General features: G+C 42.9%; 1 protein-coding gene across 1 annotated transcript in view; it reads right to left on the bottom strand.

Moving 5' to 3' along the window:
• Positions 1-677: 677 nt before the first annotated feature.
• The window catches only part of itgbl1 (integrin, beta-like 1), a 43,110-nt gene continuing 27,768 nt past the window's right edge, over positions 678-16,019 (bottom strand). The window contains exons 8-11 of the mRNA XM_030112169.1: positions 13,257-13,373; positions 7,558-7,704; positions 4,799-4,912; positions 678-1,459 (exon numbers count right to left, since the gene is read on the bottom strand). Of these exons, the coding sequence (XP_029968029.1) occupies positions 1,371-1,459; positions 4,799-4,912; positions 7,558-7,704; positions 13,257-13,373 (467 nt within the window). The 3' untranslated portion in view covers positions 678-1,370. The remainder of the gene's footprint in view (positions 1,460-4,798; positions 4,913-7,557; positions 7,705-13,256; positions 13,374-16,019) is intronic.

Below are 16,019 nucleotides of genomic sequence, written 5' to 3'. Positions count from 1 at the left end.
CCGATCACTTTTCTTTTTATTCTATTTCTTCTCAGAAAAAAAACAAAACAAAAACAAAACAAAAAAACAAGTGTTGAAGAATTATTTTAGGAGTTTAGTTCCCTTGATGCTTTTGTTTTTTAACCTCTTAGTTGACACATCGTCCCATCTGTTGCATGGGGAGAGGATGGCATTGATGAACTGCATGTAGTAGGCTATGTCTATCAAGAACTGTTGGTATGTACCGCTAATTTTACATATATGCAACGAGTTTGTCTACACTATACAGTTTGTGTTTGTTGTATACACATATACAACATATTGAATAAAATATTTATATAAAGGTGTACTGTAACGTCAGTAACATACTTAATGCAATATAGTGTGCAGTATATTATTGCACCTGTCATTTCTGATGGGACAGAGAAAACAGAGGGGTTGGCTAGTTTAAGCATGAAAAAGGCCAAAGTAGAATTTACATTAAATTTTCTTTGTGACTCCTTATTGGTCCTTTTTTTTTTTTTGACTGAGCTCTGATGTCGATGCAGCTCTCATCCCCTGACCCCGCCCTCTGAGGTGACATGGACATCCAGCATGCCACAACTGAACTATTTATGCCCTTCTCTTGGTTTCTTTTCCACTTAGAATTTGACCTGACCACCACTAGGACAGTGTAGACTACGTTTCAGATTGTTTGGTTCGAGTCTCTGGTGGAGAAAAGTAGGCACTATTGAAATGATTTATTTTCAGAAAATATATATATACCATTGCAAGTATGCCCATTGGAGTTATGTCATGTTATAACAAATTTGTAATCATGTATGATTAAGGTCTTCGCATTGTTTTCCATGCAAAATGTTGTGTCATGCGGCACATTTAATGTTTTATTATTAAAATGAAATAAAAACCTCAAAGAGCAACCTCTGCCTGGACTTTTGGAGTGAATTTGGAGTGAATTTTCAATGTGGATTGAAAACACCTGTGTTACGGTCTGCAGCATTGCACATCTTTTAGAAATGTCACATGTTCTCATGTTTCCAGCATCTGGATTTGTCGTGTTCCTGCATCCTATTTAATGTAGCCACTTTACATATACATATAAGAATCATACATACGGCGGTTTTGAAAGCAGAAATGTTTACATTGTTATATGGTTTCAACAGTTTTCACAAACAAAACTGAGTTTTAAGAAGGACCACGTGTAACCAGTACAATGAAATGCTGAATGCAGTTGCTGAAAGGCAGAATTCCATCCGCGAGGACTGGTCTCACGGCGTCTCACGGCGTCCAGGCTGAGGCGCTTCACCGGCTCGGTCGTGTCTGTCGGATGGAGCTCCCGGTCTCTGCGGGCGGCCTGGCCTCGAGTCTCTAACCCCGCTGTCCCGTCCTCCTCAGTAATCCGCTCCCACCCAGATCTCGCAGGCGTTCCCCGTCCAGCCGTCCCAGCACTCACAGGTCCCACAATTGCACAGCCCGTTCCCTGTGAGGAGGACGTGAGAAGAAAAGCTGTGAATTAAAAGAGCTGTGCCATCATGCCTGACCTTTAACAAGGTTCCTCTTTTCACGCCCTGCTTCCCCGGGTGCAGCGCTCTGACAGGGGATGGAGGCCAACTGCACTGCTCAGGGAAGTCCGTGCTTTTCTTTTCCACTGCGTTTGGCCACACAGGACAGGAGGAGCTCGTTTAATTAACTTTAAAAAAGTTCAGTGACTGCATTTCTACAAAGCTCAGTCCTACTTCCTATCTCCTGCAGCTCTGCTCCCAGAGAGTAAACACTGAAGATAACTGGACATGTACCTACAGCATCAGCTTCACACGTGTGTGATGTGTGTGTGAGGCATGTGCTGGGAGTGGAGTAACATCCTGCAGCAGGAGCTGTGAACCGGCGCCCTGGGCTCTCCCCCGGCTCCCCGAGCTGTCAGAGCGGGAGGACTCCTGCCGGCCTCCTGTCACGCACTTGAAAAGACATATTTATTGCACAACATCGCCGCGGGGGAGGAAGGAGGAGCCCCGGGAGAGAAACGTGCTGATTAGAGCGGCGGCGATGAGTAAGTACATCCCCTATTCCAAACACGCAGGGACAATGAGAGAAGGTAAACAGGATGCATTGACTGAAAGCGACACATTTTGTTATGTGATGAAAAAAATTGGCTCATTTTGAGTTTGATTGCAGCGAAACATTTCTGAAGATGGGCCAGAAAATGCTTACCTTTCAACAGCATCCCCACCTCTGACCAAATGCTGTCATTTCAGCACCGCGAATGTGTGTGATGTGGGACTCAACAGGCGTTTTTCTCCTTCTCTTTCTCGACTAATGATAGGTCTCCGGCCACTTCAGCTCCTCTACTCTTCTGAAAAAGCTTGTAAAGACGGTATTCTAATGGGAGCTGACGTTACTCTAAAACGTCCGTGTACTTTTCAGCACCGACGGTGCTTTTTCGTCTGCATAGGCAGAAATGAAAACCCATGAGCGGTGGACTGAACCCAGTCTGCATGTTCCTCTTTCTCAAATATTTAAATTGCTGATTAAAGTGACCACAGAGCATTTCAGTACGTATTGTATCCATAGAAGACAGCAGAATCTTGGATCTGGTTCAAATTGAGCCTTTAAACTGTGCTCCTGAGCTCAGGCAGTGGTTTCCACCACAGTGCCTTCTTTAACACAGTAAAACCCAAGAGCATGTTGGGGATGTGTTTTTCTTTCTCAGTACACTTACTTCTCCACTTACAAGCCTTTTTGCCCAAGATTTTTCAGATGTGTAGCCGCCCAGCTTCTTGTAATTGCAACTGCATGAGAAGATTAAAAATAAAGGACTAAAACGTCTTTAAAGCAGTGTTTTGTGTGTGTTCTGGCAGACAGATCCAGATTTGCTCGGGGGGGTTTCAGTAAAGAGACAGTTTATTGTAAAGTGTTCATTGTTGTGTCGGAACATGTTGTCAGGCTCAGCTGTGTCGTAATGAGTTGTGACAACAATGGACGACTGCAGCAAAGAGGATGTGACTCAGCTCGGCGTTACATGCATGAACAGCGTTTCTCAGCGACGTCTATTCACCAGGAGCCGTTTTCAGGGGACGGACCTGACATTAAAACATGAGCGACGGCGCTGGTCCATGTTTGTCAAATGGAATATTTAGAGAATCGGTCCCTGATTTCACGGTGAAGTTATTCATATCAGCCTTTTGATTGTCTTCCTGATACATAATCACTGGAGACGGATGAATACAGAGAAATCCGAACCCTGAACGACGACTTGCCTGCAGAAGTGCAGCACTGTGGCAAAACGTTGTAACTTATTTGTTGATACACGTTTACCTGTGTCTCACACCTCTGAGTGTCATTCCTGCGATGGTTTCTCAAATTATCATATTCAGTGCATGAAATTAACCAGCAAGCATTCCTAATTTGCTAAATTTTCCACATCACTCATCAGTAGTATGTGTAATGAGAATCTCCAGCTTTAGAGGGGCCATGAAATCTCTGAAAGCAGAGCGGGGTACTGGAAAACATGCCAAACACTTTCCTCTCTTCTGAATGTGGAAAAAAAAAGAAATGGAATCGCTGCTATCAGACTGAACGAAGCAGGTTTTATCTGAGTATTCAGGGGTTTTTTTTTTTTATAAAAAATATGATTCCATTAAAGTAATTCTCCTCCATATGGTTATTTCCACATTTACACACCCGCTGAGAACATTCAACAGATGTCGGCAGACATTTTCTTTGTTTTGCCTCTTGTTTTCGAGCGTTTTCGGGCGACGCCGCCCTGCCTCTGGACCCGCCGATGCTCGTTTGAATGACATTAACGCTGACATTTGGAGTCATGAAGTCATGATGAGAAGCACACATGAGAGCCGCTATCTGGATTTTGACACAGACCCCGGGGCGCAAATAATTATGTGCGTAGCGAGCTTTCCATTACCAGCAGGGGGGGGGGGATCAGATCCAGCTCCTGTGGATAAAGGACCATCTGAAGGTACGTCTCCTCCCAGTTCATCTGACACAAATTCATTTGGCGCTTTTCTATTACTTTGGAATTATTAAACTATATCATATAAATGTAGACGAGTCTAAAATATAATGTAATACAGGTCTTGCCCGGTGATGGACTGTGTTCCCCGTCTTGGTGGAACAGAAGATGTTCGATTGTGTTTATTCTGTTTTCTTCATTCCAGTGTGTCCTTCAGTCTCCGTCTCCTTCCTTCGTATGTCCTGGTCCACAATGCCCCCTGTTCTCAGCGTTCTTGTTTCTTGCCTTGTAAACTCCATTCAGTGTCTCTTTTTTGCGTCACACCGCTGTCTGTAAAATAATTCCCACTTTTCAAATGGAAATCTCGGATGTCTAACTTAAACTTACATTTTCCCAATTCTCCATTATTTATGAACTAGTGTCTGTCCAAGTCAATCCATCCTTGTTAGTTTTCTCACTACCTGTTGTTTCTCAGCCAATATAAGTGTGAGTTCTGTTTGCTTTGGTAACATTGTTTTTTTGTATTTTCACAGAATCTTGTTTCTGTGTTCGTTCATCTTCAGGTACTTCAGTTTCAGTCTCTTCCTGGATCCTTTTCCCCACACCATTAATCCTTCCTTAACATTAGTTGAAGGAAAGCATCAAAACTTGGCTGACTTTGTTTGTTGTTAGTAATCTATCATTGCATACAAATACCTGCTAAACAAAGACAGCGCCACACTCCGGTGTCCTCTCAGAGAAAACATGCTGCAAATCAGTTTGCTTACAGTCTAATTAGCCATGTGTCTGTTGGGAGCCGCAGTGTGTGTGTGTGTGTGTGTGTGTGTGTGTGTGTGTGTGTGTGTGTTTCATTACCTGTGCAGATGAGGCCGTCATGTTTATCACACTCTCTGTCGTCGCACTCACAGTAGTCTCCAGACACCCACCAATCTTGAGGCGAACAGATGCACTGGCCACAGTGGCACGACCCTGGAACACACACACACACACACACACACACACACACACACACACACACACACACACAAGATGTGCCGTTTTCTAATAAAGCTTCACCACAAGAGGAACAGCCCACCCACACTTAAAGCCTGGGTTCCTAGCCCCCCCCCCCCCCCCCCCCCACTGAAGAACAGCAGCTGGATAATAAGGTATTAAGAAGTGAAGGATAAAAACAAATCTACAGCTGTCTGCTTCATTTTTTCAAGGCTCCCGTCCAGAGGTCGGACAGGCGCAGGGTTCGGGCGGGGGGGGGGGGGGGGGGAGCTGGACGCTGTGGCGTCTGAATCTAGTGGAGCACAGAGAATGAACATGCTCGTCTTCATTTTCCCGCTGGGCTCTGCAGGGCCGGACTCGCTGCAGTTCTGCAGATTCACTGCTGAACAATCGCTTGTTGTGTCATTTTCGCTCTAATGATACAAATATAATAATCTGGTCTAATCAATAAACGGGTCGCAGCTGACTGGTGCACCTGCTGCAACTGATGATGCTAATGAGGCTTTTTTTTATTGACATTTAAAAATTATGAAGATTAATTATTTCTTTAAGTGTAAATTTTAATTTTATTCAGAAACTTCTAAAAGCAGCTAGACTGTAATTTCAGAAGATGAAAGAATAATATGTTTGGTCTTTATTACCAATGCAGTATGAATAAAAACAAGTTTCCTGTCGCTGATTTGATCAGTTTCAAATATAAATCAGTATTTATATAGATGATACTGCAATCAGGCCGTTAATGCCTGACTCACTGATGTCCTTTGAAGAGGTTTGAAGGTAAAAGATTAGAGAAGCGTTAATATCGTCCAGATTATTGTTTGATTCGTTAAAGATTAGCAGCATTAACCTGTGACACAGCAGCTCACTTGGGCTCAGAATGGAAATTGGATGATTAATCTTGTACAATTTGTTGTAGAGCATTGCTGTCTGTTTAATGACTTTATATAAGAAACTCGGAGACGGCCGTGGGTTTTCTGGAGTGTGAGTGAACCAGAGACACTGAGACAGAGATAAGGCCTAATCTCACGCCAGATGTCCACAGTCTGATTGAGCTGCTTTGTAATTTTGTGAAGCTACTTTATGATAATATTCATAATCACATCTTTGGTTTGTTCTGTTTTCTCTCTCTGCAGCAAAATTTAAAGAAAACAGAAAGCATATTTCAACATGAGAACATAGAAAGAAAAATACAGTATATCTTTCCAAATAAAATCTAAATCTAATAATTTATGGTGCAAAAATTTCCGGAAAAGTCCTGTTGGACATGAATCTCCCTCCTCACTGAAATCAGATGTACCATTAATGAATGGGAAACTACTTTTTCGGAACATTGTGTGATTGCTAATTGAACATGAACCTATAAATGAGGCATCAGGCATGTTTCTGGAAAAACACCTGAATATCTTTTCAGTTCTACAGACCCAGAGTCCAGACGTCCTCACACAGATGAATTAATCTAAAGCCTACTGACCTTTTTTATGTCAATAAATGACACACAAAGCATGAATATGACGTGAAGACAGTTCATTTTACTCAAGCTGTCTAATAACATCAGTAGTTTCTTGCTCAGGCTTGTTTAATAAATAAATGCATGGACAGGAGGCTGTAATGACAGAGAGGAAAATTCAATTAGAGGTTTTTTCAAAAGTCATAAATGAATCTCAAGAATTAATATCAAGTGTAAACACACTCATTAAAGTGTGTGTTGCTGATCTCTTGGCTGCTTTCCTTGTAATTGAGGGTATAAAATTAAAATATCATGAATCACTGGGGAGAATTTTTATTATCTGCATCAAACCGCATCCAAAGTGTCTTTCCTCTGAGTGGACGGTGATCTCCTCCAGAAAGTTTAACGGCCTTCTTTTAAAATCAGGCTTTGGTGAACCTGTATCAGAATTCTTTATGTCGTCGACATGATGCAGCGGAGGTGAGGGTAATTCCCTCTCAGTGACAAAGTCTCAGTTCGGTTTCAGGCTGAGTCTTTCAGTGTGGAGTTTGCATGTTCTCACTGTCGCATCCTAGTTTCCTCCCATGTTACAAATACAAATCCGTCAGGATTATTTGTATTTCTAAATGAATTCTTGTATGTGAGCCAGATCTCTTTTTCACATTTATAATTCTGCTATTCTGAATTTGCAGAGAATGAACGCACAGTACAGGGAAACAGTCTTTTGCAATGTGTCGATTGCACATGTTGATATCATGATAACAATAAATTTGTGATTTGTGATGTATTCCGCAGCTCCAGTGAGTGCATGTGCGCGTGCATGCAGTCCTTCTCTCACAGGATCATTTATCAAAGAGATAAATGGATATTTTCAGTGCGTATAGACTGTGTAAATCAGCTTTCTGGGTGACAGGGCGATGAAGCGGCGAGCAAAACTGCCCCACTGCTCACACGGTAGGATTATGGGCATACTTCCTGTACAGACATGGTTTCTCAGACTTACAGGACTTTTAACAGTCCAGGCTGTGTGAGTGATTGTCCAGCTGAATGTTTGAAGTAGTGTAGTGTAGATGAGCGAGGGAAAAAGTTTAAGCACTAAAATCCAGACTTTGATGCAGACTTTTCCATTTCGACGTTTGGGCAGTTTGGTAAAAATAAACATATTTCCCCTCACCTTTTCCGCTGCAGACGACCCCGTCGGAGGTCTCACACAGCTCTTTGCTCTGCTCGTCGCTCATGCCACAGGCCCGGGCGAACTGGCACCGCTTTCCGAACCAGCCGTCCTCACAGATGCACCGTCCACACGAGCAGTAACCGTGACCTGGCGGCGGAGGGCAGAAGGGCCGTCAAGAGACGGAATGTGGGGCGCGGCCATGAGAAAAAGGAAGTTTCTTAACAAAAGTCAAGAGAAATGCTGGCGGAGAGGAGGGAAATAAAAAAACAGCAGTAAAGAATAAGAACACGGAGGGTTGACGGTGCAGACATGGAACCTTGACACTAATAGGCAGAACAAGGAGGAAGAGCTGCAGGAAGATGAGAGAGACGCAGGGAGCTTATTGTATTTCCCCCAGGGACATGAAAGGAGCTGTCATCACTGGTCTTGTACTGTCCTTAATAAATCTCAAGCACTTCAGAGAGAGATGAAAAACAAAGAATTGCAATGGCAGACAAAAACAGCCTCTCTCACACACACAGACACACACACACCAGAAACCATGCCAGTTTAATTGGTTGATGGAGTCGGTTGGGTGCTGGGTTGCCTTAATAGCTGTTAGCATTCGCGTAGTTTTGACAGGCACGATAAAACCCGTGCTCTTCGTCTCCACTGGATCACTGGGTGTGCTCAGATCAATATAACTCTTATCATGGAGAGGCAGTCGCATCATTGATTGATTCCTTTGTGCTCACATCTGGTAACAGATGCCAGGTTGAAGAAGTGGTAATGAGCAGAAGACTTTTCTATCATTCCCATCATGGTAAATCCATACTGTGCTGCTGGAAATTGTTTGATATAGAGGTTTATTGATGGAATCCAACAGCTGCTCGATGCAGTTTTTGCTCGATTTGGCTGCTATTCAATACGTCTATGAGTCACACATTGGAGATGTAGTTACACACCGAAAAGCAAATAGATTGTTAAACTCCTGCTGCAGTAGCAAATGGAATCTGCTGCCATATTTAGTGTGGTTTTACTTTTTTGTCTGTTAATCAGGGACAAACTCACATCATTCAGTGTGCATCCAGCTTCTAATTCCTACAAAACCTTCTAATCGATCTTTCCTCGTACGATTCCCACCTGTAACGTCGGATGTCAGCCTCTTTTCTACCCGTGCTGACCAGCCGCTGGTCCTGGGGTCACAGGGTCTTCTCAGATCTGGATACTCACATTCATCTTTTTACATCTATTTTCATTGTTTGAAATTGCTGAACTGTTTTTTCTGTTTTGCTTCGTTTTATCGGCTTAATCTGTGAAGCTTTGTGGATAAAAGTGCTTCATACACAGGATTGATGACTAATATTATAGCTGTTCCTGTGTGATATGGAAATGAGCATATGCTCCTTGATTTTTATTTTGTTTTATTCTTTCCATCGCTTTATGTAATATCATGCGTCTGTTATGTGCTTCAACTTGTCTCAATGAGATTTTCTGTATAAATAAATGAAGATGGATTTGCTCAAATATTACTCAAAGGAAAAAGCATGAATAGTTTTAAAGAATATATTTTAATGTATTTTTTACTTAAAATAACAAATAAAACAGCCATAATTACTCACAACAATACGTTTGATATAAAGCTGCAGCCATCAGATCGTTAAGATCTGAAGGTGACATTTTCTGAGGAAATCACTGAAAGTGAAATCAATTCCTGAGCAGCTTTAACTGATACAAATCTCCAGTAAATCTCAAAGACGTATCACTGTGATCATGGTGAGAGCCATGAAAAATTTCACTCCCAGAAGGCCAAATTAGAATGTTTGAGAGTTAGCACTACTAACTTCTCTAACGATCTAACTGAATGTAAATCAACCTCATTAAATCAAAATGTAAGCTTTCTGGGAAATTCCACCTTAAAATGAGTGTAGTTTTACAATATTTAAGGAGCAATTATGATTGCTACTGCTTTTGAATGTGGTTAAATCGAACTTTGTTCTCGTATTCCTATGTTTAGAAATGATCTGACTGGCTGTAAAGCAGGCATGAGGAAGGTATTGGATATTATACTGATGCTGTGTGGTCTGCGGGCTGCCAGTCGCCCATGTCTGGTATGGACCACTCCAGGTGGAAAAAAACAATTAGTTCTCTCTCTTTCTCATCTTACATCCTAAACCTTCAGAGTTTTTTTTTTTTTCCTAATTGGAAGTATAATAGGAGATGGCGTTCATGTGGAGGCTGCTGGAGCGAGGTTATAAATGAAACTAGCTTCTGTCTGGAGTGGAGTGGCAGCGACGGCAGACCATGCATGGCCACCTCAATCAGCCGGCTTGGAAGAGCGGTTAATTGCTTTGGAGGAACAGCAACATAGTCCTCATTCAATTAGTCAGCACCTGCCTCTCACAGAGCATGCATTGTACTCCAGCATTTAGACATGCACTGTGAAGGGGGGGGCGACTGTGAACCTGGTGTTCGGCCCAGCAGAGATTGGCAGCGTGCGAAGAGCGAGGCTGATGAAGGCTAAGTATTCATAATCACAGGGAAACAATGTGACGGGGTGAGCACGGTGACTAAGGCACAGAAATACATGATCGACAGGAGACGAGTTCCACCACACTCAATCTTTATTTATTGTTTGTCCTTCAACGGTGAAAAGTCGAAGTCCATATGATGCGTGCCACCACAAGCCCATATGCTGTGGTGTGATTCCCGGTGGAAATGACCTCTTTTAGCAGGATGCTGACCCCTCTGACGCTGAGGAAAATGTCCCAGCACAGAGCGAGGAACATGACAAAGGAAGTCAAGGTGTGAACAGATTTTCAATCCAACCGAGCAGCCGTAGGATCTGCCTGAAAATACAGTCATGGAGTTCTCGCTGAACAACTTCCACTGCGGAAGTCCCTCTGAGACGCTTTCAGAGGTCTTGTAGAGTTCTCATCTCGACAGCTCAGTGTCTGCAGATAATTGGACTGGTGGTCTTAATGGTGTGTGATCAGTGTAAACAAACATGAGCAATGGCTGCATTAAAACCACGCTCCCTCCCTCCCTCCACCCGCTCCATAATAGGTGTGGTAAATCAGTTTTAGTTGAGTGCACGTTAGTAAAAATTATCTTTTATGCTGCCATCAAATCATGTGTTAACTGGAAAGCACAAATACATCTGGAAGAAAGCAGAGCAGGGTCTGAACACTGATAACATGCTTGTTTCCTGTCGGGGTTGACATAATTATTGGTTAAGACTTAAGTAAAGAACACAATATAACTTTGTCTGGGAATCCTGCATACTTTGACCGATCTGATACCTCTTGGAAAATCGCCTGCCCATGTGCCTTCTTCATGCTGATGGTAGATTATTCATGGGTACGTCAGTTCGTCTTGTGCCCGTGTTTCTCACTCTCTTGTCCCTGGACTTTGCCTAATTCCTTGTTTCTGCTCTGGTCTCGCTCTTTGCACTTTCATCTGACCACACACACCTGTCTGGGTATCGAACCTTTACCTGTCTGACCCACTTATGGGTTGTCTTATTTTTGCTTTTTAGTCTCCACTTCTTTTGCTGTTATAAAAGCAACAAACTAGCAGCAGCAGAGTTACGTTTACACTCTCTTCTATTGTCTGTACTGAGATCCAGACATGCGGTGGCGGGACTGGACCACTGGCGGTGAAGTTTAGTTTCCTCACCGTAAAGCTCCTTGATACTTGATCCCTCACTCGTCAGTCTGGCGCTGCCCCTTCACAGTGTGTGTGGGTGTCAAGGAAGGGTTGTGCTGCATGAGTTTTTGTGTTTTTGTGCCTGTGTTGGTGTTTGCCGCTCTGACAGACTCATCCCAGGAGTCTCTTGAAGAAATGTCTGGAGACAGCCCAGGACACAATGAGTGCCAGTAATCCAGTCACATAAATACTGCATCCCCCTTTAAAAGAGAAATGTACCCTCAGATGCTGCAATGCAGCACTTATACGAAATGGCACGGCCCACAGGAACATAAAAACACAGGCTGGAAGTGTGTATGTGCGAACCAGCAGGTGTCCAGATCCCATGTCAGCTTCAAAGTGTCATGTTTTAGCACTTTTTCCACATTTTGAGCCTCACATAAACATGTCAAATGTCAAAGTGCTGCACCTGTCAGGAGCACACAATACCATCTGAAATAAAGAGAAAAGTTTGAGATGATTCTTTTCGCCCTGCTTTTCTTGGAACGCTACCATTTACTCTATTTCCCATTTGATCCAGCAGCTCTCCTCTGAGGACTGCAGTGTGCGCATTGAGAAATATCAATTTTCAATTTTGCCCGTATTGTCTCAGTGTGATTCATCCGTAACAGTGGCTCTGCCTAAATTCCTCAAATTAAGAGCGCAAACTTCCTGAGACCTCAAACAGTTCTTTCAAAGGCTTAAAGCAATTTCCCGCAAATTAGGCTCGAGGGCTTTTAGAGGGTTGTTTCTGCGGATAGCACTGATCTCCAAATTCACCCACATGCTACTGGCATCGTATCAAAGTGTGTGTGTGCGTGTGTGTGTGCGTGTGTGTGTGTGTGTGTCTTCAAAAGTTTAAAGTGTTCAGGGTGCTGTGAAGCATGAGCTTTAGCTTGGAAAGATAAGAAGCATCCCAGTCAACTGAATTAGAAGCACCATGACTTGATCTTTGCGACTGAGAGGCTCTTTTCTCTTGGTGCTTTTGGAAGAAGTCCAAATGTTCAACACAAAACACTGGCTCACGAGTGAAAAAAAAACTGACTGTAATCTTGAAGTTACAGTAGATCCTTCCAATATAAACAGCTAAAGTCAGTTGTGTCCTATACTTGATTATATTTCAGATGATATAACAGTAAACGAAGTCCTGCTGCCTGGACTGAGGAGCTGCGATTTCTTTAATTTACATTTGATAGTATAATTCTTGAAATGTGTTAGAGTTGTGTTTCTAAATAGATTATAAGATACTTTAAAATACTTTAAGAAAAATCTGAAGTTTATTTGAGCTTATGTTGGCCTATGTACTTTTCCATTTTTATTTTATTCTTGTTGAATTACAAATCAGAAATACAGACAATGAACAAGATCTGATGCTATCGCTTAAAGCTTGTGTCCGGAGTTTCTGTTCGTTTCCAACGTATGTATCATTTTTCAACAGAGCTTAAATGTGTCAGTCTGGTTCGATACTACAATATAATATTAGCATAAAGCAGTTGATCATCCTCCCATAAATAGCATCTAATAAAGCACACCTCATTTAATTGCTCCTGCCTATGCATAAGGTCAGCCACAATGTTATACTTAATAATAAAACAGCAACAAAACCCATGCAGAGGGAAACCTGCAGTTCATGCAGAGTCCCATCTTAGAATAGATAATACTGCCAGACATTTCATTATTTTGACATTTAGATTCTATTAAATGGGAGATTTTTTTTCAGTCAACCAAACATACTTTGGGGTTTGTAACATAATTACAGGAGGCGTGACAAACTATTGTCCATTGTTTCTGCTGAAAATGATCAGCGTTTAACTGGCTGCATGGAAAACATTTCTACTTCTCTACACACAAACACGGATGTTCGAACTCAAGCTCACCATCTGGACGGTTTGTCGCCGTATTCTGTCAATCAAGTGTCTTGGACTGACACAACTTGCTGAGGGCAGTGCACATATGGGTGTGTGTGTGTGTGTGTGTGTGTGTGTGTGTGTGTGTGTGTGTGTGTGTGTGTGTGTGTGTGTGCGCGCTCTCACCTCCGCAGACCTCCCCACTGATGTCCTCGCACTGACGATCGTCACACTCGCAGTTCTTGCCATGAACACGGCTGTCCCCAGGTGGGTGGCAAGTACACTGTCCACACCGACACTGACCTGGACCAATGGAGAGATTTTCTCAGATCCGAGCTTCCACGCTCGTGCTCTAACAGTTCTCTGTTTATGTTTCTGTTCCTCGAGTGCTTCGTGAGTTCTCACTTTTTTTTCCAAATTCATGAGCTTGATTTGCATATCAATACCAGCTGTAGTGGTTTTAAACTCGGTCTACCTGACAACACGCCCCTCGAGTCCCGAAACTTTAAATGTAAATCGCTCACTCCAATAAACACCCACAAGGGCGTGCACACACACCTGAAGATGCTGCTATCCCACTTCAATCAGCGAGCTGCCAGTGAAGGAGGCCACGGGGGGTGGGGGGTGGGGGGGGTTAGTGAGCGAGCACGCCGCTAATGGTGGCGCTCATTAGAAAAACATCATCCATTCTGAACCATGGTTGGAGGTGTGCAGCATACCTGCCCATTGATCATCCCTCCACTGTGCTCACAGCTCCATTAATGATGTGCAGAGGGTCGGCCGCAGGAATGGAGAGACTTATCACTTATGCTTTACTCAAATGCCCTGTATTTAGTATTTAAACAGGGCATGCTGACTTCTTCATGAGGTGTTATGATGTCTGCTTGACTCAGGAACGTTTTCAAAGGATTTCAAGATTTGGAACTTTCATCGCTTTAAATACATTTTCACAAATACAAACTGAAAGACTTTAATACAACTGGAGGTTTGAGTTAACAAAAAAAAAATGTATCATCCAATTTTTTCTGTTAATCTTTCTAATCACATCTTCATTTAATCAATAATGAAATCAACCTCAACAGAACCTCCTGACTCCTCCAAACAGGACTTATGTCCACAGAGATCACACAGGTTGGTTTCAGCACAGAGAGAGAACCCGCATCCTTCCTTTAAGACCATTTGAGCAGGTTCCTGGAAATAAGTAGGTTGAATTCATGTCTGCTGAACGTGGCATTCAGTCCAAGACTTCAACACTCCACTGGCGCAGTAAAATTACACAGATTATTGCAATATGAACGCCATCTTTATGCATAAAGACAAACTCCAAACAGCCTGGTGACCACATGTTGATTTATTCTCACTGTCAGCATCAAATGATTCCTACGTGGCATTCAACAGGACAGTATTCTGACCAGGGTCCGTGTTTTGTAGGCCTGATTACACTAAGATCTCTCAATGCTCCAAATCCAGCAGGTGAGAAATGTTTGAGAAGCAGATGTTAAACTCTTTCGGAGTGTGACTCCTTGGCCATGCTGAGGGAACATTTCACTTCATCACCAAACCCCGAATGACCCAAAAATACACCGTCAAATAAAGAGCTTCAGTGTGAAATATTCTGTGGACTGGATCTGCTTTTCTTTTCAAATGTGATTTAGAATATGTTGCTCATTATGTATGTAGATCACTGTCTTTAAATGTGGGGCCGAGCTACCTTGATAATGAGATAACCTGAATAAATAAAGGCCGAATAAGACTGACAGGAGCGCTTTTAAACAGCACTGTAGGTCTCTTGTTGCAGTACATTAACGAAGCAATGCATTAATAAAGAACTGCAACACAGTCTGTGGTAAACATTTTAATAGATGCATCCATACAGCTCACAAAGAAGGGGCTTCAAAAAAGGCTTTCAATATGTTCACCTCGTACAGAAGTATGTTGCATACTACAGCTGGGTTGTGTTTTTTGTAAGTAGCGCGACAGTGTCAGCGAGGCCGCTGCACCTTTTTAATGCTGTGCTTTACTGACAAAGGAGAAAGACACCCACAGCTGGTTACCTTTTAAATGTTCCTATTCACTGGTGCTGCAGACAAAAGACACCCAGAAGGGCTAACAAGTAGGTAACCTGCCCACAAAGAAAAATAACAGCACAAAGGGAATTTCCCAGCTCAGCGAAGACAGATGGTTAAAACACAGCACGCTGAGTGCTTCTCTTTCTCTTTGCTCCTGTTTTTTTATTGAGCTGTGCGTCCTTTTTCACGATCATTATTCACTCTGAGTATTTTTCTTTGTTTGTACCCCTGCAGGGTACATTTTATTTTTAGTGCCACTAACATAACACTTAAAAACATATCCATAATGCGGATGCTGTCTGCCTTTATCTGGCGGTGGCTCGCTGAGTGAAATTACTGCCGCTAAATCGTGCAGAACATGGATTTACAAGACAGCCGTACGACTGACGGCGTCATCCGAGGTGCTCCAAGTCCCATCTGATGACCCCACACACACACACACACACACACACACACACACACACACACACACACACACACACACACACCTCTTCCTGCCTTGGGGATGGGTTACCCTAGCAACAGGTGATGTCATAATACCCCTGCGTTATTGATTACCCCTGCGGTCGTCAAACCATTTGCGCCAGAGTGTGCGCGCATGTTTGTGTGTTAATGTTCAATTTGTTTAAGGTTAACAGCGCCTTAATGACACTCAGCAAACACCAGCTTGAAGCAATTACGGCCTCAATCTTGCACAAACGTGTTGTCCAGGCCAGAAGAGGCGAGCAGCACGTGGAAAAATAAAGTAACTTCAGCACTTTCAGTAGGAAGAGCTGAAGGTTCAGGCATGCTACAAAGCTGAAAAGCAGGTGGATTTACATTCATCTGCTAGAAAAAAATAAGATAGACTCGTGCTTGACCAGCAGGATGATCATCAATC

The sequence above is a fragment of the Salarias fasciatus genome, chromosome 16 (assembly GCF_902148845.1).
Source record: "Salarias fasciatus chromosome 16, fSalaFa1.1, whole genome shotgun sequence".
NCBI classification, from domain to species: Eukaryota; Metazoa; Chordata; class Actinopteri; order Blenniiformes; family Blenniidae; genus Salarias; species Salarias fasciatus.
This window is presented reverse-complemented; position numbering and strand designations above follow the sequence as displayed.